General features: G+C 42.6%; 1 protein-coding gene across 13 annotated transcripts in view; it reads right to left on the bottom strand.

Moving 5' to 3' along the window:
- adgrl2b.1 (adhesion G protein-coupled receptor L2b, tandem duplicate 1) overlaps positions 1–27,628 on the bottom strand; it is a 91,466-nt gene that overhangs the window by 54,089 nt on the left and 9,749 nt on the right. For all 13 annotated transcript variants that reach the window (XM_030402094.1, XM_030402098.1, XM_030402097.1 and 10 more), the window contains exon 2: positions 14,744–14,956. In XM_030402094.1, the coding sequence (XP_030257954.1) occupies positions 14,744–14,819 (76 nt within the window). In that variant the 5' untranslated portion in view covers positions 14,820–14,956. The remainder of the gene's footprint in view (positions 1–14,743; positions 14,957–27,628) is intronic.

Here is a 27,628-nt window from a genome sequence, read left to right as displayed (position 1 = left end):
ATTGTCATGTACTAACGCTTACCACCCCGGGTTCACTTTGCCCCCTCACTCTAATTATCCTCACACTTTCTGACAGTCAGGGCCCTACGCAATTAGCATTGTTTGAACCGCTCAAAGTTGAAGTGATTCCGGCTTGAAATTCCTACCCCGAAACCCCCCGACCCACATGTCTGCTAGTCATTTCAGCCTGCTGCGCCCTGGCTCAGATATAATGATATTCTATGTCAGTCTGTTCATGTCACACTAGTAAACAGAGGGGAAAAAAACACCCAGACATCTGTGAAACATACACTGTTGAGAGTATAGAAAAGTCATCGTGTATTAGGAGAAACTCCCACACGCACAAGTAGTGGTAGCCGTATTACAAAATATGAAACTAATGGTATAAATTCTCTGGCATCCTGCCACTAGACATTTCATTATAATACCATGATCTATCTAATGGCCAGTAGATTCTGCTTAGCTGGACTGTTTATCACCTCATTAGGAGACGTCAGTGTAGCCCGACTGTAAGTGGAGGGCTGTGGGGTCACTCCATCTATTCCAATAACCACGACAATTACCCGAGCCTTTCAGAAAACCTGTCCAGAAATGGTGGATGATAAAACCCAGAGTGAAGTTGCCGGCTTTACGGGCGAAGACTAATGATCGTCCCGCCTGCCATTCCTCATGGAAGGAGTGACGGGTTTATCACGGCAGCGACAGAGAGCACACAGAAAGAATGCATTTCATAGGGTTTTAAAAATCCGGAGCTGGGAGACCGTCTTTCGGCTAAAAAACAGCCTCACGGACGCACACATGCGCGCCATCTGCCTTCGTAACCCCATTTCGCCGACTCTGCCCATCTATCAGAGCACTATGGCATGATGGCACGCTGCTGTCAACAGAAGCCGAGCGATTGATTAGGCTTGTGCCTCGCCGGCCTCCTCCTTCCTCGCCTGTATAGATCTCTCTGGTCATAGGCTAACACTACATCAATTAGGGGGAGTATCGAGACTGTACTGGAGGCCTAAAGTACAAATTGCCTCTTCTCCAAACTGCGGATAGTCTCGGCCTCATTAATGACTGCCTTGTCAACTTGTAATTGGGCAAGTAATGACAAATCTGTCTAAAAAGTTAAAATATATATAAAGGAGATTTTCTACTCTGCAGGAGGAGGAGGAGAGCTGATTTTCAGAGAATGTATTTCTGGTTGACTTAACGGGATGTTGCTTAAGATCTAAGGATTTAAGCACAGCTAGGAAGGAAAAACCTTGTGACAACAAAGGTTTCTGGATGTAGGTATTTTTTTGTGTTGATTTTCTCGGTTTAAACAAGTTTGGCGAGATTTTGGGGAGCGAGGAAGACTGTTTGTGTGCACAAATGTCAATGTCTTAGGGAGCTACGAAAAGCTTTTCATCTCACGTTCTGTGCTTTGTTTGACTGCTCAACTTTGCAGAAGTTGAAGACTGCGACAGAAGGGCACCAGCTGCATGGGGAAATCGGTGTCAAGAAAACTGCAGGAAAAAATCCATAACACGATCCTTGTGCACGCTTGTGTGTGTGTGTGCAAGAAAAGGAAGAAGGAGAACGAGGTTGCTCCCTCTGTATCTGTACCTGAGATTAACGTTAAATTACACAATCAGGAAGGGAATTGAACAATCTCTATGAAGAACAGTTAGTCAAATTGCCATGGTAGCCTCTTTGACTTAGCTATAATTGGCTGTGATCCCTATCCCTGGCCTTGTTGACATGAAGCCTTATCATGCATTCTGGTCAGTGAGTGACTGCAAGGAAAGTAGCTTTTCAGATTCCTCCCCCCTGACCTGCCTGCTAAGCCGTCTATTGAGCTCAAGAGAGCAAAGCATTGGCCGAGTCGGCTTCTCAATATGTCGCGTTCTGGGAGTTTTTCTTCTTCTCCAGTTGACAGCCTATAATTCACTGGCAACAATCCCCCCACCACCTCATAATACATATTTTGTTTTCTATCAACACCCTTGAAATTGGAAGTGGCACTGTGGCCCAGATGGGTGCATCTGAAACGATCCGCAGAGTTACACTTGGCGGCTTTTAAAACCCTGGAGATGAAACGAAGAGATAATGGAGTTTTTTTTGGTGTCGACATGTTGCCGTTTGGCGACTGCGAGCGCCAGACCGAGGCGCAAAAGGTTGAGGCTCGTGTTTTCTGTGTGTGAGTGCAGTCGTGACCAACCTTCAACCCTGACAAACTCCTCGGGAGAAAGAAGTGGAGGAATGTTTGATCACCCAAGAAAAAAAAAAAAAAAAAAAAAACTGGGCCATTTTTGGAGGGTAGACAGAGTGGTGAGGGCTGGCATGGACAGAGAGCAAAGGCGTTGGTTGACGCTTGTCATCCTCCATTAAGGTTCCTTTGATTGGCCTTTGTGGTCCTGGAAACGGCAAACAGCTGCATGCAAATGGCCCTGTTTCCCAAAGGCTGGCCCCCATTGTTCTGCGCTTGGGTTTGACAGGGACGCTTTCTCTGCAGCATAAAGGAGGGTGTAGCCTTTAGTCAAATAAGAGTGCCCCCACCGTGGTCACAGCAGGAGTACTTCAAGATTGTTTGTCTGTTAACGTTGTTTTATTCGTGATATTACTGGTAGCCAACATCTTTGGAAGAAAGAGCAGATCTTAGAGTCAAGCTTTTCCTCCAACAGCAGGGGATGCCTCCATAATCCAATATCCGGAGTGACAGAGTGGTCATACAGCATGTTTTGCTCTGGTGGAGTAAAGATTTTCAAAGCGCAATCAGAGTTTTTGCTCTTTTTTTTCCCAGCTCCTTTGTTCTTTGCTGCAGCACTTCTAATCTGTTCAGAGGAACGGTTTGATTGTTGGCCAAGGAGTAAAATAAGCTTGGGAAAAAAATATAATATTCAAGAGACCACTGCGGCAAACCTTTTATGTATTAAATAAAGCAAAAGCACACTTCACTGTCTGAGCACATGCCTCTAAACCTACAAACATAATACTTGGACTAAGTCAGCTCACATTGTACCAAAAAAAAAAAAAAAAAAAAAACAGCCTTCAAAATGTCCATTTCCACACCCCCGAAATTTGTGAGGCGTGCGACACAAGTTCCGGAAATGCAGAACATGACCGCCCATCAGAAGTGCGAAACACAAAGGGCTGAGGTGGGAGATGAGAAAGGAGATTTGGGATTCGCAAAATAACACCTGCTTTTCAAATACAGGCAACACCCCGAGAACCCCTCACTATGCCACAGCGGCTCGTATTTCATTTCAACAGTTGAGATGCGGTGAAACACTGGAAATCTAGTTGGACATATGGCACCATTTCCCATGACACTTTAGTCCCCGCTCTAGTCCACATTGCTGGGAATTGTTTCTAAAGACAGTGTCAGACAAGACCACAAACCCCGGGGCTACACCCGCCTTTCCCAGACAACTGCTATCAGACACTCTTGATTCCGATATAAGTATTCTAAAATAGAAACTGGCGATATAAGACCGAGTCCATTTGTGGTTAGACGGAGCGCTCTGAGTCATATCTCTTTTCTCTTTCTGTTGATACGAAGAATTCAGAGTTGCCACTTCAAATTCTAGAGCCGCGGTTTTGTATTCATGACCATGCTTCTTCTCTAATGCATCTCTTGAATGTTTCCTTGACTTACAGAAAACAAAAAGACAAAAAAAAAAGAAGAAAAACAGTGGGTGGGAGGAGAGAATCACATGCTTCGTGTTGACGCATGTCTCCTTGAAGAAGTTTAAGGGTGAGGATTTGTCATATTGCTGAGGCTAAGCGTGACAGACCCTGCTGCTGCCTCTTAACTCCTCAGGTGGGTCCATTTAGAGACAGCTAGATCCTATCACACCAAACGCAGGCGTGGGATGTTTTCTCTTTTAGCTGAGCAGCAAGAATTTTAAAGGGAAAATTGACTATTTTTTCAACCTGGGTCTTATTCTGATAACGGAGAAGTGAAGTCACACCCCTTCCGGTTTTCCACATATGATCTTATTTCAGAAAAACAATTTGGACAGTGGTCGAGAGATGAATACATTTTTAACCCCATTTCAATTGTGCCATGATTTACACATAAAATGTTTGTCAATTTAAAAGACAATTTTGTGAGTCAAGAAGGTTGCAGTTTGCCTTGAAGATAACTTAGCATTGTGGAAAGTGGACTACAGTGTCTCGCTTCAAATACTTCATGGATGTTATCACGTCAAAGGAAAAGGTATTTAAAAGGTAAAAAATTACAAGAAGCCGGGCCATAACTACTGCTGCAGTCATGTGAAAAGAGAGGTCATCAGTTTTATGAACTAGCTAATATACATGACAAAGCTCTATAAGGTTTCAGTTATTGTTTTAAGTGAACATTACATGTGCAGACGTCACATACAGGACACCATTGGGTGAGTATTCTAACTTTGCACGAACCACCTTCATTGTTATGTTTCAGCAACTGTGGAAAAACACCTTAGGCTAACTGTTGTATCTGGGCTAGCCACACAAGCCTCCTAGATCTTACCAGATACATTTAAATTTCACATAAATTATTTAAATCTAAAGACTACTTTCATAATTTGAGAGAGTTAGACGAGAAGATGGACAACAGTCTCATGTGTATGGTAAAATATGAAGCTAGCAGCAAGTTAGCTTGATTGGCGCAAAGACTGAAAATAGCTGTAAAGAGCTAGCTCTGTTCAAAACAGAATACATTTGCAAATCTACCTACTTTCACTTACCACCTACGAGTTCAACAACTAAAACAGAACATTGTGTTTCTTCGATCAAAACAGACTATTTCCTGGAGTATTGTTGTCTCCATGTGCACCTTAATGTTTTAACATCCTTATGCTAATCTTAGCTTACCTGATGCTAGCACCAGCTACATAATCATTGTACAACTTGCTCCCTCGTCTGACACTCAGTGAAAAATGTGAACAAATGATTTCCCAAAGTCTTTAGCTATTCAATTTGGAGTCTTACCCAAAGTAAACACAATGGATTACCTATTGTGGCTAATTACATGAAATAACATGTATTTCTGGGGAAATGTGTTGCCTGTTCTTCTGCACATACTAGCTTCATTACATTATTGTGCTAAAGACTGTTTAATCTTAAAAAATATCAGTTTCTCTTTGTTTAAAGTATACTCATAATATACATGATACAATAAGTAATAGCTTGAGATGAATACGCAAGTTACTTGTAGGCAGAACAAACTAGGTAGCTCAGTTAACTGGTTGGTTGGCTACAACCGCCACTATTGTCTGGACGAACATTTGAAATTGTGTAAAGCTAAAATTAATTAGGAAACTCATTTATTGTAGGAATTATGAAAAATAAATCTGGGGCTTAATTAATACCAGACTTTTCCCTGAAATGTGCAAATCCATGTATAAAGTATCCAACAGTGCCACACTGTACACACACTATTTGACATGCACAAATATTTTGATGCCGCATGAATCGCAGTCTGAAAAAAAAAAAACACGACACAGAGGAAAAATGTTTAAGTTTTGCCACAACTGATGCACAGTCGCCACGGTGGATTATTTCGTTTCGGCAGAACAGCCGGCTCAGCTGCAGAAGACTGCAGATGAAGAATTTCACCCAGGGGAGTGAAGAACTGAAGGGAAAAAAAAGCCTGAAAGAGGAGGCTATAATGACTGTGTCTTAATTTGCCCGCGAGAATCAAGGTTTCTCTCCTCCGTCGATTGGTTGGATGATCCCTGACCCTGTGGGCGCACATCAAAGACCGCTACCAGGGTAAGAGAGGAGCATCATTACATTACTAATACGTATAATCCTCTAAATGCAAAGAGGGTCAGTGCTTAATATAAGTCACACTGACAAGTGACAAGAGTAATTCAGTTGCAGGAGACATTACCAAGATGTAACGTCTGCTTTTGTTCGGTCCACGGACTCATCACTTGGATTAAAGCAGAGTATAATTCGACGCCTTGTACAGTCTACTGAGAAAACAACCCTTTTGTAAAGAGACAAATAACTGTCACGGAGGCTAAACATTTGAAAGGGGAAAAAAAATCGTTCGACTTGGAAGATGGAAAAAAAAACCTATATGCTCCTGGGAGGGTGCCATTTTGACAGAATTAGTTCAATGCTGGTTGGATATCTCACACACTGTTGCATCTCTGTTTGCAGGGGAGTTGATGAAACGCGTAGAAAGAGATGAGTTAAAGGAACACTCCAGAGTGCAGCGGGGGGGTATAGTTTCACCGGTTTGATCTGCCCTGAGTGATGCTTAACTCCCCTCAAAGCCCATATTTTACCAATGCACTTAAACCTTGGCTGGATTTTCTGCTCAACAAGACGTCCCACGATAAGTCAGGTGCCTCCCTCGGGTGGGGGTGGTGGGGATGGAGAGGAAGAAAAAAAAAGGAGGATGAGGAGAGAAGAGGAGGACCTGGGTTTGCCTCCGTCGCCTGCGTTTGTCTCTAGTTCTTGTTTGCTCATGCAACGTCTCCCCATTTCATCCTCACAATCAACCCCCCACCTCCTCCACCCCGCCCCAGAGCCGAGCCCAGGAGGCTTTCTCAGTACGTCACACAGACAGGGTGTCAGGCGAAACTGCAACTGGAACACCGATTACATGAATAATGAGCCAGAGACTACGAGGATGACTAGGAACAGAGATCAGGGCTTGAGATGATAGCGAACAGACAATTCTGATAAGAGACACAGGTTTTATCTTCATGCGGAGCCTGAAGTGGCTGTTAACACAGTAGGGCTGTCACTTTCATTGGGCACAAGTCCAGTTTGGTACTTTCGTGCCTTGAAACAAACCCACTGGTGCCAACGTGGATGGTGTAGTTGAGGTCGTGGTTATGCTGATGAGGCGGTGCAGTGCAATTTTGAGCTTAAAATTATGTTTTTTGTGTTTCATCCCCACACAAGAATTTTTTGCGGCTTTAGTCGCAGCACACAAGAGGAATAAAAAAAAAAAACCTTTCATGTATGTTTTTGTTTTTCCTCTTTTGTCTGACATACGTTTTTAATCTAGTGCACATTTCACTGTGCATTAAAATTCAATTTTTAATGCAATCAAGGGAGTCTGTGCTGGCAGCGATCAATGGATGATTGTTATCGGGAATGTCATCCTCAGCTTCTGCTCACAATGTTTTCCAGATTGCATATATACGAGGTTAAAGAGTGGACCGACCAGATTCAGAGAAAACTGGGTCAATATAATTAACAGGTAAACTTCGCACTGACTCGAGACTGCTACAGTCTGTAAAGCGAGGGTGACGGTCCGAGCTAGCAAGCTAATCTGCTAGAATGCTCACGGCCAGCTGACAACTGTTGGATGTGCAAAAAAAGGTTCCAAAAGAAACATTTAAGAGGATATCATTGTTGAAAAATAACATTTGTTGTTCATGAACTCAAATGGATGTGAACTTTAACTTCCATGCCACACATTCTGAGTACAGCTGGTGGAAAAGAGTGGCTGGGTAACAATTTGAGAAATCTGTGATGATAAAAACTTGAAGGCACAGAATTTGAACTTTGAAGGGATGTTTAAAGGCGCAATTTGTTAGAAATGGCCAGAATTTGAAAGTAGCTCCGAAACTAATATGGAGCAGCACTGAACTGATATAATGATATAATCGAACGATGGGCCCGGTCTAGCTGGTTAGCATGCTAACTTCAGTGAAACACAAAACATAGAAGTCAAAGACACTGTTGTTTCATCACACTCTTCTCACACTAACAGACATGTTAGTTCATTTTTTGGAATGTTTTAAACAAAAATTCTGGCCGGATGTTTCGTATTGTTCCTTCAAATGTGGCTTTCAAAATCTCATAAGTGATATAAATCGATTGGTCAACTAGCTAAAAAGAGTTTATTTTCATAGTCATTTTATGCATTGAGATTGTTTTTTGGCTCAAATCCCAGTTTGTCAAATACTTAAGAAATGAACAGCATTGGTTAGCAAACTTTGCTGCATTTTTTTCTGTACACATTTTTACACATTTTTCTGTACAGTTGCTACGTGCTTCATCCTCACTTGCCCTATTAGTTGCCGTGCTTGTAAGGCTACCAAAAATAAGCATGTGACCGTCACTTCGCAGATTGAAAGGGTCCGTCGAAGATTTCGCAAGCACACTGCAAATGCGCGCTACACAATGTACAAAGGGCACAACAGGGGAAGCCTTTGTGTGATTTCAAACAGCTCTGTTTGGAGTCTCTCTGAGATTTACCAGGAAAGTCAGTGAAAATAAAACATCCAGGCACATTCCTTGGCAATAACCCCCTGCTATCTCTGGAACACTGACCACTTTGATTGGCTTGAGCGCGATGACCTTGCCCCATTCCCTTCCACCAGCATTCCGGTCAATGCGAGCAGAAAACAGGAACGCTGATAAGAGATGCACAGATGGGGAGATCTTGATGACAGACAGTTTCCTGCCCCTCATCTTCGATGAGGCCATTGTGCCTCTCGTACACTCAGTGGGGATACACGCTACAAGAGGGAGTCAATACCGATAGCATAAGGCAAACAAAAACGTCCTTTGTGCTTCGCCGTTTCTCAGACTTTTTTCTTGCTGCATACTTATTCAATTTCCTGCACGGCAGGAGAGGGCTTCCTTATCTTAGACTGTTTATACCTGCAAATCGGCTGGTGGCCTTTTGTTTGCAGGTGACCCACCCTGAGGTGACATTTAATTCCTGGACAAAAAAAATGTGTGGTCATGCTCTATGGCACAGCCTCTCAGCCTGAGGAGATTACTAATACAGTGAATGCAACAGAGCTGCATTCATGACCCGTAGTGAGAGCTAGCCGGCAGCCACGGAGAGAGAGGGGGATCCAACACACGTTATTACACTGATTCGAATCATACGTGACCTCAAGCCATGCAAGAGTGGGTGAAATGAATAAAAACCACTGGTAGGCGAGCAAAAGTGGAACCAGCTAAATGTTATATTTACACATCAGTCGCTCCTCTCCTCTCTTTGTCTGAAGATGAATCAGAACGTCTGCACACACACGAAAAAACACACTCTCGCCACAGAAAGCACACAAAAAGCACATTTACAGGATCCATCATAATTTCTTTTATTGATTGTCATCCTTTCCCCCACTGTCGGCATTAGTTTTGACACCGGCGTTTACTGTGCAAATCACAACCGGCAGTGACAAAAATGTGCGACCTGAGCTGTTGTGACATTTCTGAAACGGATCGAGGAGGACAGGTGGAGACAAATGCAGCACTTTTCTTTTTTTTGAACAACTCTCACACAGTATAACTATAATTGCACCCTCGCTCTCCCTTTCTTTTCCTAACAGCGAGGGGCTTTCTGTTCAAATGGCCTTCGTGTTCCTTTGCACACGCAATGTGTCTCCAAATCAAGCTCTCATGAACAAATTAATGAACAAAACGTATGTGACTACAAAACAGCTGGCGTGGCTGCACTGAAAAAGAAAACCCGCTGCCGCAGGTATTTAGTCGGAGCAACAATCTGCTTTGATTGCCTTAACACATTGTCCCTTTGGTGTTAAATGTTACATGCTTGCTTTTGTTTTCGCATGTTTGTTTGGCTCTGGTGCCTTTTTTTGTTCAAACAAAATTAGCTACGACATGCCTCCAAGCTATTTAAAAGTATTGGGCGAGCGTCGAGCGACACCGAAATCCGACAGGTTCTTGTTGCCTCCGTAAATACTTTTGTTTCCCTTCCAAGCCTGATGTATATTGTTGGCAAACACCTCCCCACGCACAAAGAAGGGGAAAGGAAAGGAAAGGAAAGGAAAGGAAAGAAAAAAGTCTACAGCTTTTTCTATGGCGTAGACTTCTGCTTCCTTTCAAGATTAAATGCATTACTTTGTTATGACAGCTGAACCCCTCATGTGATGCAGTGACTTACACCGAGCAAATCCAAAAGTTTAGACTCTGAGGCGAACTACTTTGTGGTCGTAAGCTGGACTCATCTATTACTTGAATTAGGCTGCCCGGAGAAGAAGAAAAAAACAAGTGTGGACAGCATTTAAGAAAGGAAAGAGTGAGGTAGGCATCTGGTCCAATGTTTATACAACTTGTTACCATAAGGGGTGTGAATTGAATGGGCTCCGAGACGCCGAGAGCGAGTGAGATTTAAAGCATGCTTAACAAATGAAATCAAACTGTCAGAAAAGTGTAGCTCCTGGCCCATTAAATTAAGTGTTTGTTCATCAGCTGCCTATGTAAGAGCCACTTTTACAATCACCGCTAAACATGCGATAAAACACAAGCTTCTTCTCTCCTGAAGGGGGGAAAGAAGAAAAAAAAAAAAAGGTTTGCTCTCCTCTCACATTCACATATTTGGATGGAGACACTTCTTTGCTGCTTTTTTGCTTTACCAAAAACGCACTCAGGAAATCGCTGTTGCAATAAATCTAGGATGACCCCATCAAGGGTGATATTGTATTTCATTTCCTCTGAGTGAAACACTGATCCTGGAGATTCATGTGACTCTGGCTCATTTCAATTTCATGTTCTCTTATGATTCAAAACTTTCCAGGTCCTCAGTTATTATTAAAACAGCGTATTGTTACGCAATGCTATACAGAAATATATCTGGGGCTCTGTGCAGGATCTGAGAAAGCTGCATACTGCAGGCGTTGCGGTAAAGTGCTGACAAAATGCATTAGAAATAAAGCAAAAAAGGTCAATAAATGTGATGATTTATCTGTCTCCATGTGGCACCAAATCTCCAAGAAAGTCCATTCAATCCAGATGATGAACCCCTGCACTACTTACTGAAATGCTTCCAGTTGGGGCAGAATTTCCATGCAATACTGATATATCAGAATTTTATTTTTTTTTCTCCTCCTCTCTGCTTGTTCTCGCCACACAGATTGACCAGTCATCTGTGAATCTCCCATGGTTTAGCTGATAATTCATGATCGCCCTGCCATGGACCCGCAGTATTCAATATGAATTATAAAATGGCAAGCCAAGCATATCAATGGATGACAGACTGGATGTGTATGGCCCGGGGCCAGAGAGGAGTTAGAGCACAATGGCTCCTCCATTCAGTCAACCCCAGGACTGGAAATACCAGTGTGGCACGAGGGAGGGTCTTCCATCAGCACAATGTACGGCACTGCTTGAGACAAATGTTGCGCTGAGACGTATTCTTAACCTTTACAACCTTTCCTGGGAGAGACACAAGCATGCTGCTATGTTCAACCGAGGAACATTTCACACTAACAAAAAAAAAAAAAAAAATCTCCATTGTGCAGTCTGTGTTTTCTAGAGCGGAACAGAAAAAAAGACAACGGAGAATTTTTTTTTTTTCTAGGAATCCACTGCTTCTTTTTGCATTTCCGTCATGCGCAATTTTTACATGACTTTTAAAAAAAACCCAAAACACTGCATCCTAATGCGTCTCATTCTCTTACCACGCTGCATCAATACAGGACCTCAACAAACACTGCACCTTCACTCCGATGCTCTCCTCATCTCTGCAGATATGAAACAGCTATCCAACACAAGCCACTTAATTTCCCTTCTGTGCAATATTCGCATTTAAAGGCTGAGGTGGCTGCTCTCCTTTTGGCATTTAAACAGAGCACAAACACAAGAGCTAACTAAAAGTGTTGACACTGACTGCACGACATAATCCCCCCACCCCCCCAAATCTGTCTTTCTTTACTTTAAAGACTCAGATAACAGCTTGCATTGCACTCGCAGTAGGTATGTGTCTGTGCACTCGCCCCACCTTCGTGGCTGCTCCCCTTGATCTGGTTGTCTTCTTTCATTTCTGTAGACTGGGCGGTCGGAAACATCTAAAACAACTGATACCTGCATGACCTAGTTTTTTTCTCTTTCGCAGTGGCGTCATTTCATAGATGCGTTATATAATGGCACAAGGATGCAGAGGAATCGGAGTACAAAGAGTGAGAACAAGAAGCGGCAGCGAATTCAGAAAAAGTCATGCTGGTGTTTTCTCCACACCGGTATACTCAATTTAAATATCAAAAAGGTAAATCTCGATCCTTCAGATTTTTACGCAATCAAAGCCAGTTTTTGATACTATATATGGTTGGCATTCGATATATATTACACTCTGTACTTATCTCTCTATGTATATAATTCTTTCTTAGTGGCAGGTTTCCCAGGCTAAATTCAACTTGTCCTTACATGCAGGAAACTTAAATTCACAGGAAAACGAAGCACGCACGTAATCCAGCGTTCCTGCTTTTCAACTACTTGCAGCATCCGTGCCATGAGAACAGACTGTGGACGCTCATGGCGTGACGGAAAATAGACCACTCATTTAGTTTATTTATATATATCAACTAGAACACTTGTTTTTTGTTTCTTGATTCCCTTGGTGCATCTTGGATAAAACATCAAAAATGGTTTTAGTTTTTATGATTCATCCAACCCCAGACACGTCAGAATCAAGTGACAGGCAAAGTCCCCATCTCGCTGATGGTCCTATTATGTGAGTCATAAAGAGGCATCAGGGTTACATTGAGACTGTTTCATAAACCAGTTAAAAGTTCCTTGTAGTATGTTTAATCGTATTTCTGACCAAGTAGCAGCTCAAAGAGTGTTTGCTGTCTGCTGTCACCAAATCAACCTGGGCTGAAATCTGAATCCTGCATTAATCGACTTTTTCGGGGCACTTGGGGACAGCTGGACACAAGCTGTGGACACAACACTAACGAATCATAATCTGTTAAATTGACAAACTTAGCAAACAGCTGTTGATTTATACATCCAGCAAAGTTATCATTCATTTTGAGTCAGGGTGAATGTAGCTCTGTATTCACTCTCTATCGGTCTCTACCAGCTCTTGAGGGAAATACTATGTTCACTCGGTGAGGCTCTGAATTCGGCTCGCTGTCTGCTGGTGCTGAACAGGTAGTGTACAATGTCCTTGGAGCTTTTTGTGCTGCTGTAGCTGCAGCCTAAATCGACCCTATGAGAGCATTCGGGAGTGAACCAAGACGGACGAGTTGGTACCGAACAGCTAAAAATTAGCTGAGACTCTCTCGGGCTTTGTAAAGCTGAGGAGGAGCGCTGCGGATCCAGGTAATAATTCTGTGTAGGTTCATCACTTCAAGTGACCCCTTTTCACATTGTTACTATTGACTAAAGCCGCTTTAAGGATTAAAACTTTAACTGAATAATCTATGCCTGACTACGTGCATTAGCTGCAACTCCCCTGTTAGCAGTTAATTCAATCTGATTTTGCGCAAATTGACGAAGTTTGTCAAAACAGAAGCTCGACGGGCGTTCGTTCTTCATACCGAGCCGGGGGAAAGTCAATACCAGGAGAGAGAAAAATCACTCTCTCCTGAGCGATGTCGATGCAGATATCAAAGCGTGAGGAATGTTATGGGTGAAAGCGATAACCTGATTATACTCGCTCCTGGTGAGGGACAGGAGGTAATTATCAGGTGGGAGTTTTTTTTTTTTTTTGCGGTGACTCTGACGGAAACGTAGATCATAAGCTCTGGGATGCTGGCCCTCAGGTCTGGAGGGGCTGGAGGTGAGTGGCATGTGATAGAATCAGATATTGTTTTCAGAGGGACACACACACACACACACACACACACACACACACACACACACACACACACACACACACACACACATTCCCTTACTGATGGATGGGCAAATATGCATTCTTAGGCCTGAGAGCCCTCACATCAAGTGAAACCCAAAACCTGGACTTTCTGCATACCAAAGCAGTATTGCTCTTTTAAGAAATTCAACGGGACTATTCAACTCAGATGAAAAGCCAGGCCGAATCAGAAGGCCATTCTTCATATGCCTCGGTAAGACTCTTTCATATTACCTAAAATTGCTAATCTTCAAAAAGAAAAAAAACTGCATCTCTTATTGAAAGACTGCTGGGATAGCCTGCTCCATGGCAATCTGTCTTTGTTAACAAATTGTGCACTGCAGCCAAACCTAAAATAAAACTGAAGGAGAAACCTTGGGTGGAACAAAACACCAAGAGCAAAGAGAGAGAAAAAAAAAAAACATGGAAATCTGAATTGAAAAGGAAAGCCCCCAAAATAATGCGCTTCAACGTCTATCTGTAATCAATGCCTGGCATGCAAGCATGTGATTTTGGGTTACTTTATTTCCTGGTACAATGGGACTGAAAGGGGGAAAAAAATGTAATGATCATCATTAAGCAGACATACCAGCATCAGCGGTTTTGATGGGCATGTAACAGACGGGTGTGTTTTGTGACAATACTTGTAATTACAGCCAAATGTACTAATCAAAAGTGAGGGGAAGGAACCAAGAATGAAAGAAGAGCCCTGGGATGTCACTGCACACAATTAAAAAACAGTGACACATTCTATCCCAGTGCAGCGAGTCTGGCGTCGAATCAAGTGCCCTGCTTTTGATGGTTGCAGGTGGGCCGGCTGTACGAAATGATCTGATTCAGATAAATGTAAAAAATGCGTATATCCCCTACGGCCTCCTATGCCTCAAAACACACTCAATCTGCACTTTATGGTGTAAAAGGTAAACGTTTAGGGGACAGTCTCATCATAATTCTGCAAGTGACGAAATGTGACGCTGAGAGTGTCGATGGGCCGGCCAGGAATTTTCAATGAGTTCGTTACAAAGTGAGAGAATCTTCAAGGGTGAAACCGCTGAAGAGAAACTATTAGCACACACAGAAGAATGTGTGCTTATAAATTCAACACATTCATAAGCTGAATAATAAGTGGCTTCTTGAACGCTGACCAGAATCAAATTAACGCCCCGGCTCTGCCACAGAAAGCCCCGGAAACTGGTAACTCACCTTCTGAAGTCTGCGAGCAGAAGAGAAGGAGCAGGAGGCAGCGAAACACTGGACACCTCCACAGTGCAGAGGCCATTGTGTGTTGTATGCAAACGATCCAGGAGCCTGGTGGCTAATAATAGTGATTCAGCGCGTTGCAGCAGGAGAGCGGAATGCTGGAGCGATGTCAACGATCAGTGGTTCTCGGAGAAGCATCACCAGTCATCTTCTCATCTGGAAAAGAGGAGAGGAGAAGAGCATAAAAACGGAGGCAAATGGACGATCATTACCGGAGCCATCACAGTCATCACAGCCTCGCGTGTCATGTTTTTACGGCTTTTTTAGGGGAAAGAGACTCGAGCACTTTTAGAGCACTTCCAAGAAATATAAACCAAAAATGTTCCAGGCTTCCAGATACCCACAGCAATCAGCATATACTGCCACTGTGTTTATTTTGCCAGCTGTTTATATGACCTTTGATTCTGTGTTTTGTTCATGTGTACTCAATGCTGCGTTAAGGTTGGTCTGGTGTAAGTCACTAGGGTCAACAAGCAAATATGAGGACAGGATTGTTTTACTTTAGTTATCAAAATATTTTTGCCGCACCGTTTTCCATGCCTGTACTCAAAGGGGGCGGGGCTTAACCTGGAAGTGGGTGGGATTTCATCAATTTAAATGGAGGTTATGTTTCCCCCCCCCCCCCCCCCGTGTCGGTTTGTTGGTTGGTTTGTAAGCAGGACTGAACAAAAACTTCTCAACAGAGTTCCATGACACATAGATGGAGGATGGGGCACAGCCACAGAATAGACCCCATTAACTTATCGAATCCACATAGACAGATGGAATCAGGAATTGTTGTTGATTTTCTTTAATATTGCAAGGATACATATTACTCAGATGATACTCAAATCTGCTTATCCCTAGTTGACATGAGCGATTACACTGACAATCAAGCATCTTTAAAGAATTATACGCAAGTTCAAGCACATTCCTAACCTTGAAAGCATAACTGTTAAATTTAAGCATTTTCTGAAGACTTTGTACAGACCCTGTTTTTACCTTGGCTCTACTTGTGTGCATGACAATACAAGATGTTCGTATAACAATGAGCTCCAGTCAAACACAAATTTTGACACATTCCTGACTGTTTGATTGATTAGACAAAAGTGTTTTTCAGAAGTTCTGCAGAAATACCAAAACTTTGTTCTCAAATGTTCTTGAGCGCGCCGACACGGAACACAAAGCGGATAGCGTGCCGCACTTCTGCAGCACTCCGCGGCGTGTTACAACTCAGTGTTTACACTGCCTCATTCTCCCACTCTTTCGCCTGTTCCACCTTCCCTGTGTACTCCCCGATCCCCCCGCGGGAGAAAGCTTGTCGCTCTGGCAACACGTTCACACAGGACGCCATTAGAGACACGGCTGCTCTGTGAGTTACTTTTGTCTCCTTCCTTATCGAGGGGAGGCAAAAAACAGCCCTTTGTCTACAAAAGCGGCAAAAGGTTAGAGCCTTACACACCAGACAGATAAGCTGCTTACCAAAGTCAAATACTAAGGAGGGATGTGTTGTGTCATATGTGAAATGCCACACACACACACACATGCATGCCTGCACACACATATAACCGAGGACATGCAGACACGGACACACGCGCAGAAAGGGCACGCACACACACACACACACGGACATATCACATCTTGTTTGTTCCCAACATCTCCCTGGTGCTCATGCACACACACGTATCAACATCATAAGCAGGATTGGTCACTTGGTAGCCGTCGCTATGCAGAGGGGAGTGAATGTTTCCTGTCTCTGAATGCTGCTCCTCCAGAGCCACCCGTCAACCACGCTGATTATTTTATAATGAACCCAAATTTGAGCAGCAGAGCAGTCAGCTCTGATCGCTCTCCAGGCCGTGCTAATGCGCTCGGATATTTTTGGCAACAAGAAAAACCCACAAAACATGGCAAGCTTTCACATTAGCACACTGAGTAATAATTTAAGTCACTATTGGATTCATTCTATACATGACCAATGCCTTGTCGAGGGGGGATAATAGCTGGAAAAGGAGCCCCAGCAAATCTGCACCTAGCCTGACAGCCTGAGAGTGTTTATTTTCATTTGAGGTCACCTTGGCCGAGCCAAGGAAACACACGGGCAGCTAACTTATAATTTATCAGTTAAACTCTGGTGTTTTTTATAGGAATTGAGGTTTTATTTGTCTTCCAGTTGTTTATCTCCCAGTGGCGCCCAAGCAGATCAGATAAGACCGAAATGGAGGGTACAAGCTCTCCTGCAACACCAGCAGTCTACCGAGGCTGCTCACGCTCTCAAGTCTTCTAGCAGCGCTGCCACCAGTTCAATACTGGGCAGACCACCAAATCTCCAGAGACACACGTGACCTCTTCCTCCGCCATTTATCTTCTGCAAATATGAGGCCTGGGGCCATGGGGTAACCATAATGGTGGTTGACAGGAGGAGATTGGAAACTGTTGGGGGGACATCCCCCTGCCCTTCAGGCCTGCTGAGCCCGCTGAGCCACTCAGCCCCTCCAGACACCAGGGGGCGAGAGCCTGTCGGGGCCTTGTGGATGCAGACTTGCCCTCACCACCCCGGGGTTCTTTCTCCTGATCGGCCGTCGCCCCGCTGGGTAACATGTCTCCTTTCTCCCTTAAGCTGGCAGAGGACACAGCCATGCTCATCTTCCTAAAAAAACAGTTTTGTTTGGTGGGATTTCTGCACTGAATCGGTCCAGACTTGAGATAAAAGGATTAGGCGATTAACATTAAGATGCTTTACACAAGCGCTGACAGACGTATCATAATTTCACATCAGGGGACAGAGAGGGGGGGCAGGATGATGGTTGTGGGGGGCTAAGATGTTCTCGAGCAGAAAATGATTTTAAGAGTTAAGTGAGGCATCGTTAGCCCCTCAGAGATTGTGCTGAAGAATTAGTTACCCCTCCCCAAGCCTGGGAATTGAGGTTAGTTGTTTCTCGGCCAGCAAATTCCACATAATGATCATCATGTTCCACTGAGGCAGATATTTAAAAAAAGAGGTACACAGTTATGACTAACTGTCACCACCTACACTAAATCTAATGAGCTCCAATACACCAGCAGACCACTGGCTGCACAAAAAGTTATTCATTTTGATCAGTGCCTTGAGCTCCTCTGTGCTAAAAAATTACACGTATATACTGTATATATTCCCTCAGGTTTTTCCTTCCATATTAACAGTATATATTTCTGGGTACAACACCAAAAAAAGAAGAAAAAAAAATTCCAGCATTGAAATGAAAAATGATATGCAAACATCCAGGACATCTGTTTTTCTTTTGTCTCCATACATACACAGTGGAAACCCAAGGAGGGAAATCTATCATCAGTTAAGATAATGGAGGAAATCACAGTCCACAGCCAATTTTTCACATCAGCCTGATAGAAATAATAAGCAAGCGTTTAAAAAGAGGACGGCGAGCAATTAAAACATAATTAAAATAAATGGATAGATGGAGACAGCCCACATGTCTTAACATGAAACACAAGGCTGCGTGCAACAGCCGGCTGAATGAATGTGAGTCCGCTTTGACAAAGCTTGTGTCTGCCTCACTCAAGCTGGAGAGGCGTCCAATGAAAGAGAGAGTGAGAGAAGGAGGGAGGAAGGAGGAGGGTGGGTGGAGGAGGTTTTCTAAGCCGGGAGGGACTAAATAGATGGGAGAGGGAGAGCAGAAGAGGAGAAGAATGGAAGGGGGAGAAAGGAAGGGGCGGCGGGGTCACTGCGGAGGATTGACAGCCTGTGAGTATGGCCTGACCTTGTGGGTTCGCCTCCAAGTTTTCTCCACAGGCTTAGAGAAGACAAAAATAAAGCCCAGGAATGTTAATTTATTTTCAATTGTCAACGCCGAGGAGCGACAGATAAAGAGCGCATACATACATATCAAGTAAGACTGGAAACAAAACTAATGCGCAAGTCCAAGTGTAAGCTGAAAACCTACAAGTGAAATAGAGATGTGGCTCTGTTGAGCTGCATCTCGCCAACACAATGATCCGTCTTCCACTCTTTGAATAACTACTAATTTGGAGAACTTTCGGCTCCGCCCCCATGCCCTACATTCAGGACAGAAAAAGACGCACATGTGAGAGGGGAATTTCAAACAACAGAAAATGGTTGATGGGCTAGAAGTGGGAGACGGGAACTACAGGAACTAAGAAAACACAGCCTCCAGACACTTTTTTTTTTCCCTCCCTGTCTTCGGTGCACCCTGACGTTCCCAAGGAACTCTTTTGTCATGACAGTCCTGTCAGGGCTGCGCTTTCAACCCCTGCAGGGACATGATGTCATTTCCTTGGCTCCACCAGTGATGTAGAGAACTTGCCATCAACTGCCAGACAGAGATGAGCCGACACCAAGCGCAGTCTGCACGAGCACGGGGCTGATAATATACTGTATACACTCGTCAGATAAACAGGTCGTAAAACTGCGACTTACAACCTGTGAAGCGCACTAAAACAACAAGGTTTTCTCAAGTGTGCCGTGAGACAAGCTGAAGGGATTTGTTGCCGACAGAAAATTAGACATATGGAGCAACTGGCTGTTTTTCAATATCTTTTTTGAGAGTACACTAATTATTTGGACATATGGACAGTTGGTTGTGCAAAACAAACAACCTGAACACATAAAGAGAAGTTTTTCATGCTTTTCTAATTCAAGTAAATCTGCAACTGACACATTTATTTATTTTGACAAAATATCTCAATATTGTATTGTGTGACAGTGTTATAGGGATGACTATTGGTGCTTTACCAGATTATTAACACAATGATATTTTTGATAAATAATCCTCAGTAATGTGGATATAATGACTAACCAATAAAAGACAAAGTATAGGAGCAAGTAGGACAATCGGTCAATTTCAGAATATCAAATCAATTTACTGTAATGCAGCCAAAACCAGGACAACACAAAACTTAATTTGTGACAATTGCAATATAATATCGACATAATGAAATGAAAATGAAAATGAATCGATTAATCTACTATTTTGATCATTTATAATCCTTTTGAGTGACATTTAGAAAAAAAATAAAAAAGCTCTGGTGAAACGCTTCCTCAGCTACACTCCCGATTTTCCCAGTGGACAATTTTTTCACACTTTTTCCACTTTAAGAACTCTTAACCTGTTCCTGAGAATATTTTAACACATTCCAGATGTCCTGTAGAGACAAATTCCCATTTCTTACTCAGGGTTTTAAAGGAAACGGTCAATAAAATTTGTCAGTTGCATTGAATTGTGATTGAATGAATCAAAAGTGATTAAAAAAAAAACGTCACGCTAGAGGGCAAGGTCGTCTGCGAGAATTAAAAGTCAAAAAAGTCAAAAAAAAGGATGCAAATGTAAACCTTTGGACTTTTCCAGTTATAGGTTAGCAGCCAGTCACATGGTCAGTATAAGCAGGCTCGTAGTCATGTAAATACAGAATTATGACTACAATCAAAATAATTTGACATAAAATTGTGATTGCATTGTATTGTATATATTTCGTTCTGTCATTATTTATGAGTCACCAGAATGTAGGAATCCTTGAATCTCTCACTTTTGAGACCTCGAGGTCGGCAATTATGGTCAAATGAGTACATCTATAAGGATGTTTTGGACTATTGGTCGGACAAAAGAAACAAAAATTGTGAAAATGTGTGCTTGATTCTTTGAGAAAAGGTTTGAAGATTGACAAAAACCCTAAAACAAACCACTTCATCCCAAGTTCCTACGAACCTGTTAGTGCTTGTTTCAGTGCCTATAAATAACTGATATGTCAACAGGTGTTTTTTTTTTATGATGATAGATCACAGAACTTCTCACATCGTCTCTGTTTGGGTCCGGGTCACACTGAGTTCCTGTAACATCTAAACATGCAAAAACTCTAATTCAAGGCACATAAATTGCCGCTTTTATGTCTTGTTTGGTTTTGGGGGGATAAATGGCTCTGGATTAAAAGGGAGAGATCTAACAAAAACGAGAAAAAAAAAAAAAATCTTCAGCGCAGCTCAAAAAGCCCAAACAGAAAGAAAAAACCCTGAAAGGTGCAACGCTTCACTATTTTATTGAGAGAGGACAACAGTTGGTGTGTTCAGCGGCTCTTGGCCAAATGATTGAGGCAGCAGATAAGATAGAGTGCCAGCGGGCAGATGGACATGGTGAAACAGAGAGGGGTGAGCAAAGAAGCTTAGTAAAGTGAAAGAGAACAAAGAAGACCCAGACTGAACAACCAGGTTAGTGTCAGGCGAAATGAAGAGAGGGTGGTGTGTCGGCGTTCGGAAAAAAAAAAAAAAGAAGAAGAAGGAGCTGCAGAGGAGCAGACACTTGCAGAAAAAGGGTAAGAGTGGATGTTTTCTGTCGATGTCTGTAGTCGGAATCACACGGAAATAATGAAACACGGCCAAAAGACTCTTAGACTTTACTATCGTCTCTGTCTGCTTCACCTTTTTAACAGCAACACCGACATAAGAGGCTGCGACGTGCTACTCATTATCAATTCATCTTTCATTTTTCACATATTCAATCGATGTAATGTGTTAGAAAATTGGGAAAGAATTCAAGTGCTGGTTGAAAACATTCACTTTAGTAGCACGAAAGGTCAACAGAACTGGAGAATATTCACATTTAGAGGGCTAATTTTGCTAAAAGTAAATTAATTGATAAATAACAAAATGGTAATCTTGACATTTGAGCCACATTCTTTTTGCAGAAACGTTTCATAGTAATACTCCTATTTTTTTATTTATTTGTTTTTTTTAAAGATTCTCTGCCTGAGCATTTTGTGCAGGCTACATCGTTGGGCTCGTTGAGGACCGCGCGCGAGAAAGGAGATGCTTGTTTGCCGCCCAAGTGAATAGGCTGACCTCTGAGCAGTTGGTTAAGCAGCGGGGTCACCGGAGAGGGGCAGGAGACGCTGACATGGAAAAAGAGAGGTTGCTCCTTTTCAATCAGTCTCTTCGTAAATGTACCAACAGCCTCACTTCTCACCTCCTCCACGCATGATTCTAGCACTCCCTGCCTGCTCTTTATCCACACAAACACACCCACACACACACTGCTCACCTCCAGCTCGCTCCGACGCTACAGTTTTTTTTTGTTTTTTTTTACAGCGGAAACCAGGATTGGCCCGGCAGCATCACCCCTCACTTGTACGCGACCATCACACACACACACACACACACACACACACACATAACAAATTCATTCACTCCTTCAGTACGTTTTTCAGCAGATGATGTGTTGATGTTCACACCTTCTAGGGGGGGAAATACACTGACACCACATTAAAATGTTTAACACACTGTAGCCCCATTCAGGCTGGATTAGTTTTCAGCAAAGGTGTACGTGGAGTAACTGCTAATACGTAACATCTGTGATGTTGCTAAACAAAAAGCTGGGGAGGGGAGATCTGTGTAATCATTCTCCAGTGTTACAGAGCTCCATTCATGTGCTGCCATCGCACCTTGAGAACGCATCTCGATAATCAAACATAATTTCCGCAAACTGACAGCGACTTGGTTAAATAATGCCAAAACTGCGATGGAGAAGAAATGTTCCATCTGGAGAAATCAAATCTCCTCCCTCCCCCCCCCAAAAAATGACACATTATTTGCAAACTATCTCAGGGTTGTCATTCGGGATGGGACTTGCAGACGATTTTTTTTTTTTTTTTTTTTTAATCTCAGGTTATTTCTGCCTGGAGATCCCAGATTTGGCCAGCCACTAAAAATCCGCCCAAGTTACTGACACGCAAGATTCATGCGGGACGAAGAAAATTTACAGGCACGCTCTATTTTCGATTAGGTTTCCCCCTCCCTCCAACCCCCCGTGAAACTAATCCCATCCAAAAGGGGGCTTATGACAAAGTGGTATAATGACAGAGTGTCATTTTTGTTGCCAAAAGCGACGAGCAGTTAGTTTTCCAAACACTATTAATGCTGGAGGGGAGCAAGTGGTTGGCGGTGTAACCACAAAAAAAAGTACATTTTGAATTGTTTGCGAGGGCGTGCATTTGGTTTCAGGAGTGGTGCGGAGACGCGTGAAGTCAGAGGTGATATTTCCTGTATTTACATATTTATATCCATTGAGCAAATAATACATATTATTAGAACGGGTTATTGAGAATTCCAAATTAATGGTAGTCTCATAAAAAAAACGTATTCATCCTAACATTATTGAAACCATTTAGTTTCGGTCATAAAACCCACACTACAGTTGGAACACTTAGTTAACATAAATGGAACTCGGTAGAGCGCAAACCTCCCCCGAAACCCAAAAGTACTCTTTAATTTATTCAACCTAATCCAGTATCAATTAAAAACATATCTCAACACACTAGATCTGGATTTTTATTTGGATCCACACCAACATTTTACAAAATTTGCCTGATTTTTTTCATCAAGCTCCATGAGATTAATGTCAAAAAAACACCCTACCTCGCTACGTTACAGAAAGTGAGAAAAAGATTCTGTATCCGCACCAAAAGTTAACGGGATCTAATCTGGACCGAGACCCATCTTCCATCCAAGTGTCATGGAAATCTGTTTAGTAGTTGTTTTGACTGGCTCATAAAATTCACTCGATACTGAACACAAATAAAACTAAGTTTTCGTTGCTCCCACTCAACTTTGGATAAAACTCTTGCAACACCTACGACAAATAACTCAGATCTGCTAACATCTGACTTTTTCCTGCTTGTATCTCAGCCACACAGCTGTTAGATCCATGTCTGAGAGACTGTGTTCTTATCTCAAGAACCTAAACTGTTAACCAGACATTTCACATCACTCAGACAAGCTGCTCGCTGTCTCTCTCTCCCGAAATCCACATTTACACTTCATGCTCAATGCATTTTTCGTCCTGATTGTAGCAGCTATTTAAAGTTGTGTGGCTTCTGTCGACTGGAAACAATCTGATGTTTTTCACATACACGGGTGCATCAATCCTCCTGGTTTCATCACCTTCCTGTAGTGGATTCATCGCACAGTTATTTTTTCAGTTTTGTCAGACTTGGAGCGCATTTTTGTCCAGAAACGCAGTCTGCTTTGCATTACATATGCATGGCCAGCACATGGGCTGCATTCTAACTGTGGACGGTATGTGTGGTCCCTATTCATTCAGCGTGTTGAATGACTAACATTGCATTAATTTGCCTTAATTCAGAGATGGAGTGTGCACTCAAAAGCACAGTGACAATACTGAATGTATATAAAACACACACGTCACTGTTACAAAGGCACAAAACACTTCAGCTGAATCACGATAGTGACAAGAATATTTTTCTAACATTAAAATCCACTCACAGTTTAACAATAAGCCTCTGAAATGAGAATAAAGTTGAGTTCAGCTCTTTTCAGACCTTCATCTAGTTAGGATTTATTGCAGGGCTAATGTATTAAATTGCATTCATTGTAGCTTTAGGTGTACCAGGTTCCTGGCGACTGTGAATCGTGATATCTTGAACACAAAACAGTTCAAAATGATCTCATTATCTGGAGCTGAATTAAGATGTCGATTAACAAAACAGAACAAAAACGACGACAACAATTTTGATAATAAGTTCATTGTTACGTCTTTATGAAGGAAAATGCCAAACATCTGTTGTTTTTCTCTGTAAACTGAATATTTTTCAGCTTGTCAGACAAAGCAGGCTGTTTGAAGATGTTCCAGTGGATACTGGGAGGTTGTGATTTTTCAGTGATGTGTAACATATTGTGGACTAAACGATTAAAAAAGTTTTTTGGGAAAAAAACAGTCAGAAATGATTAAAGCAATCGTCAGCTGCAGCCCATAAAACGCTAAAATTTCCATTCAAGTCATTTAACTTTGTTAAAATGGTCTATCTGAAATTACCATGTTGGTGTTGGGTTAGGGAAAATGTTACTTATTATTTTTACACTAAGTTCCTTTTTCCATGTTTTTTCAGTTTTCTGTTGCTGTTTGGTTAGAGTTAGGGAACTAACATGATTGGTTAGATTCAGGGGACTAAATGATTTAGGGAACTAAAATATTCAGGGAACTGGAATACTTGGTTACGTTTAGGGAACTAAAAGGTTTGGGCATATAATATACTTGGTAGGGTTTGGGAAAAACGTGCTTTGAGTTGAAATAACACCCTTTCACAATGTTAAAACGCATGTTTGAATGGATAATTTGTCCGAAAAGCACTATTTCCACTTGTCTTCCCCCTGTTGCTAAGCTATGACATTCCTAAAACATGGCTGGTCAGCTTAATGAAGGTCCTGGAACAACAACATTTGTTTCCACGTTCTGCGAACAACACCAACGCAGATCAGATCGTGTGTGTGTGTGTGTTACGATATCAATGTGTTTCAACATGGCCAAAATCTCTACACATGTAAAACCAAGACTTCTGCGACTCTTCCTCTTTGTTTTTTAACGAGAACTTGGACCACACAGTATTGCAGTGGTCTTCAGCGCTGGTCCTCGAGGCCCCTGCCCTGCATGTTTAAGATGTTTCCCTGCCGCAGCACACCTGATTCAAATGATCAGCTCATCATCGAGCTCTGCCGAGGCCTGATAACGACCCATTCATTTGAATGAGGTGTGTTGGAGCAGGACCAAGCCTGAAGGACACTGCAATATTGTAAAATGGTATCACAGTATGCCACAATAGACCTCACTGAAGTCAATATGATAAAATGGATTTTCTTTCACCAACACAACGCACGACAAACACAAAAATACCACAGAACAATGCTCAATCACGCCAAACACCTTGAACGATGTTAGACCTCAAAAGAGCCACACTGATCAATATAGCGGAGCTCTGGGGCAGCAGTAAGTCCTTTCCGTTGGGACTTGGCCTGGGAACAGAGGGGTTGCTGGTTCAAGTCCAGCGTGAACCTTTCAATCAGTATGCAGCGTGGACTGGTAGATGGAGAGCCGCCAGCTCACCTCCTGGCAAGGCAGCGCACCCCTAACTGCTCGGGGCGCCTGACTGCATGGAGGCCCCCCTCAACATGGCATCTCTCCATACAATGATGCATGTGTATAGGTCCTGTTTGTGCACCAGTGTATTTTGGGTTTGTGTGTGTGTGTGTGTAAAATAACAAGAGTGGAAAATATTGAATTCCCCCTGGGGGGATTAATAAAGAATGTCTTCTTCTATAGTGAGTGAAAACGTATTAGTATGTAAATATCAAGATCCTGACAAGAGGTAGGTATGACTACAGCGTCTACAAGTCCTGAAGGGCATAATTTTCTAGGAGAGGTAAATTATGCACTTCTTTGCCGCGCGAGAGCTGAATGAGGTGGAAATCGACTCCACACTTCCCCTACATGTTAAATGATGTTTAGATCTGGTGACGGGGGAAAACCAGACCAGGAATCTGATTTAATTCGTGGAAAACCACCACAAACACACAGCGCAGCTACCGGAGTCCTGTAAAATTGCCTCATATACCTTGGCCATTACACAACAGTGCAAAGTAATTGTCGGTCCTAATGAGTCCCGTGAGACAGCTGCCTGTGCTATTAAAGACCAACAGTTGACAGCGGACATATTCTAGCTTTCTCTGCAGGTAAACTCAACAGAGCGCAGGAAAAAGGTCTTATTTCTCTTCTTACTCTGGGTAACCTACTGAATGTCTTTGCCTGCCTCTCTGCTTTTCGTTTCCACCAGATGCCCTCAAACTTCTGACCTTCCCCGCCCCACCTGCTCACCTGTCCTCATTTTCCTCATCTTTCCTCCAGCTATTTAACCAGCCTATTCTCATTCACCCCCTGTCACTTCACCCTTGTCGCTATATTGTTTTCTCGTCCTTTTTTCTGCTTTCCAGCTACTGCCTCCTGAACCTGCGTTTCAACCTTTCACATACAGAATCTTAAGTCTTTCACTACCAATAAATCACTTGAGTCATCCCACTGCTTCCTCTGGGCACTGTCTGCTTTCTTAAAGGCAATGTATTTTGCTTTGGGATGCTTAATAGATTACATTTAAGGTCAGTGTCATTGTGTTTACTAGCTCTCCCAGTAGGTGTCTTTGTATCTACATTTTTGTAATTGCTGTAAAAAACAACATATTCCACATCATCTGTTTACACGATTGGTGGGAACGCTCTGTTTTTTGCAGCACAATTTTACATACACGTCTAAGGAACAAGATCTGTTGGTCAGGGCACCTTATAGTGAACATGCTGGCAGACAGTGGCCTCCTCATCCAGCATACACAGAGCGCCAATAGCACTAATGTGTAGTTGTGTTTCAGCCACCTGATGAGTGTTAGTCAGACATTCACTCGCCTTTTAACTCTGTTTTTGGTCTCAACCAGCTCCCGAGGGAAATATCTGTCTCCACAGATATCTCTATCTTTTACTGTGTTCACCTGCCATTTGCTAACTTTGTCTGTATGTCATTAGCAGGTAGTGTAGTAAGTTTGCCTGCCATGACTGGGTGTGTGTGCGTGTAACACCTAAACAAAAAGGCTATATCATTGGCAGTGACCAATTTCACATTGCACCTGGTCGTTTGAACCGTTGTTTAAGGATAAGTTCACCCAAAAAGAGACAATTTGGAGAAGATTCAGTCAGATGTGGATGGGAGGTCTGGTGTTTTAGTCCACAAGAATATTTCGGGAGCTTCACAGCAAAACAGCAACGCACAACACAGCTCGTCTCCAGAAGTCCCCGATGTGTAGTTCACTTGAAAATTGTTATTATCACCCTTTCAGTGCAGTCGAGATTGTTCGTCCACTTCAGATCGGGCGTGTGCAAACACTTGGGATCGTGGGGCTTTTGTAGACTTATTAGACAAATTAGGGTGGATGAGCTGTATAGAGCCATTTTATGATTATTTTTCTGTGTTTTTATTTTTATTTTTTCATTTTAAAACATGTCTTCTTCAG

This window comes from Sparus aurata, chromosome 21 (genome assembly GCF_900880675.1).
Source record: "Sparus aurata chromosome 21, fSpaAur1.1, whole genome shotgun sequence".
In the NCBI taxonomy this organism is placed as follows: Eukaryota; Metazoa; Chordata; class Actinopteri; order Spariformes; family Sparidae; genus Sparus; species Sparus aurata.
This window is presented reverse-complemented; position numbering and strand designations above follow the sequence as displayed.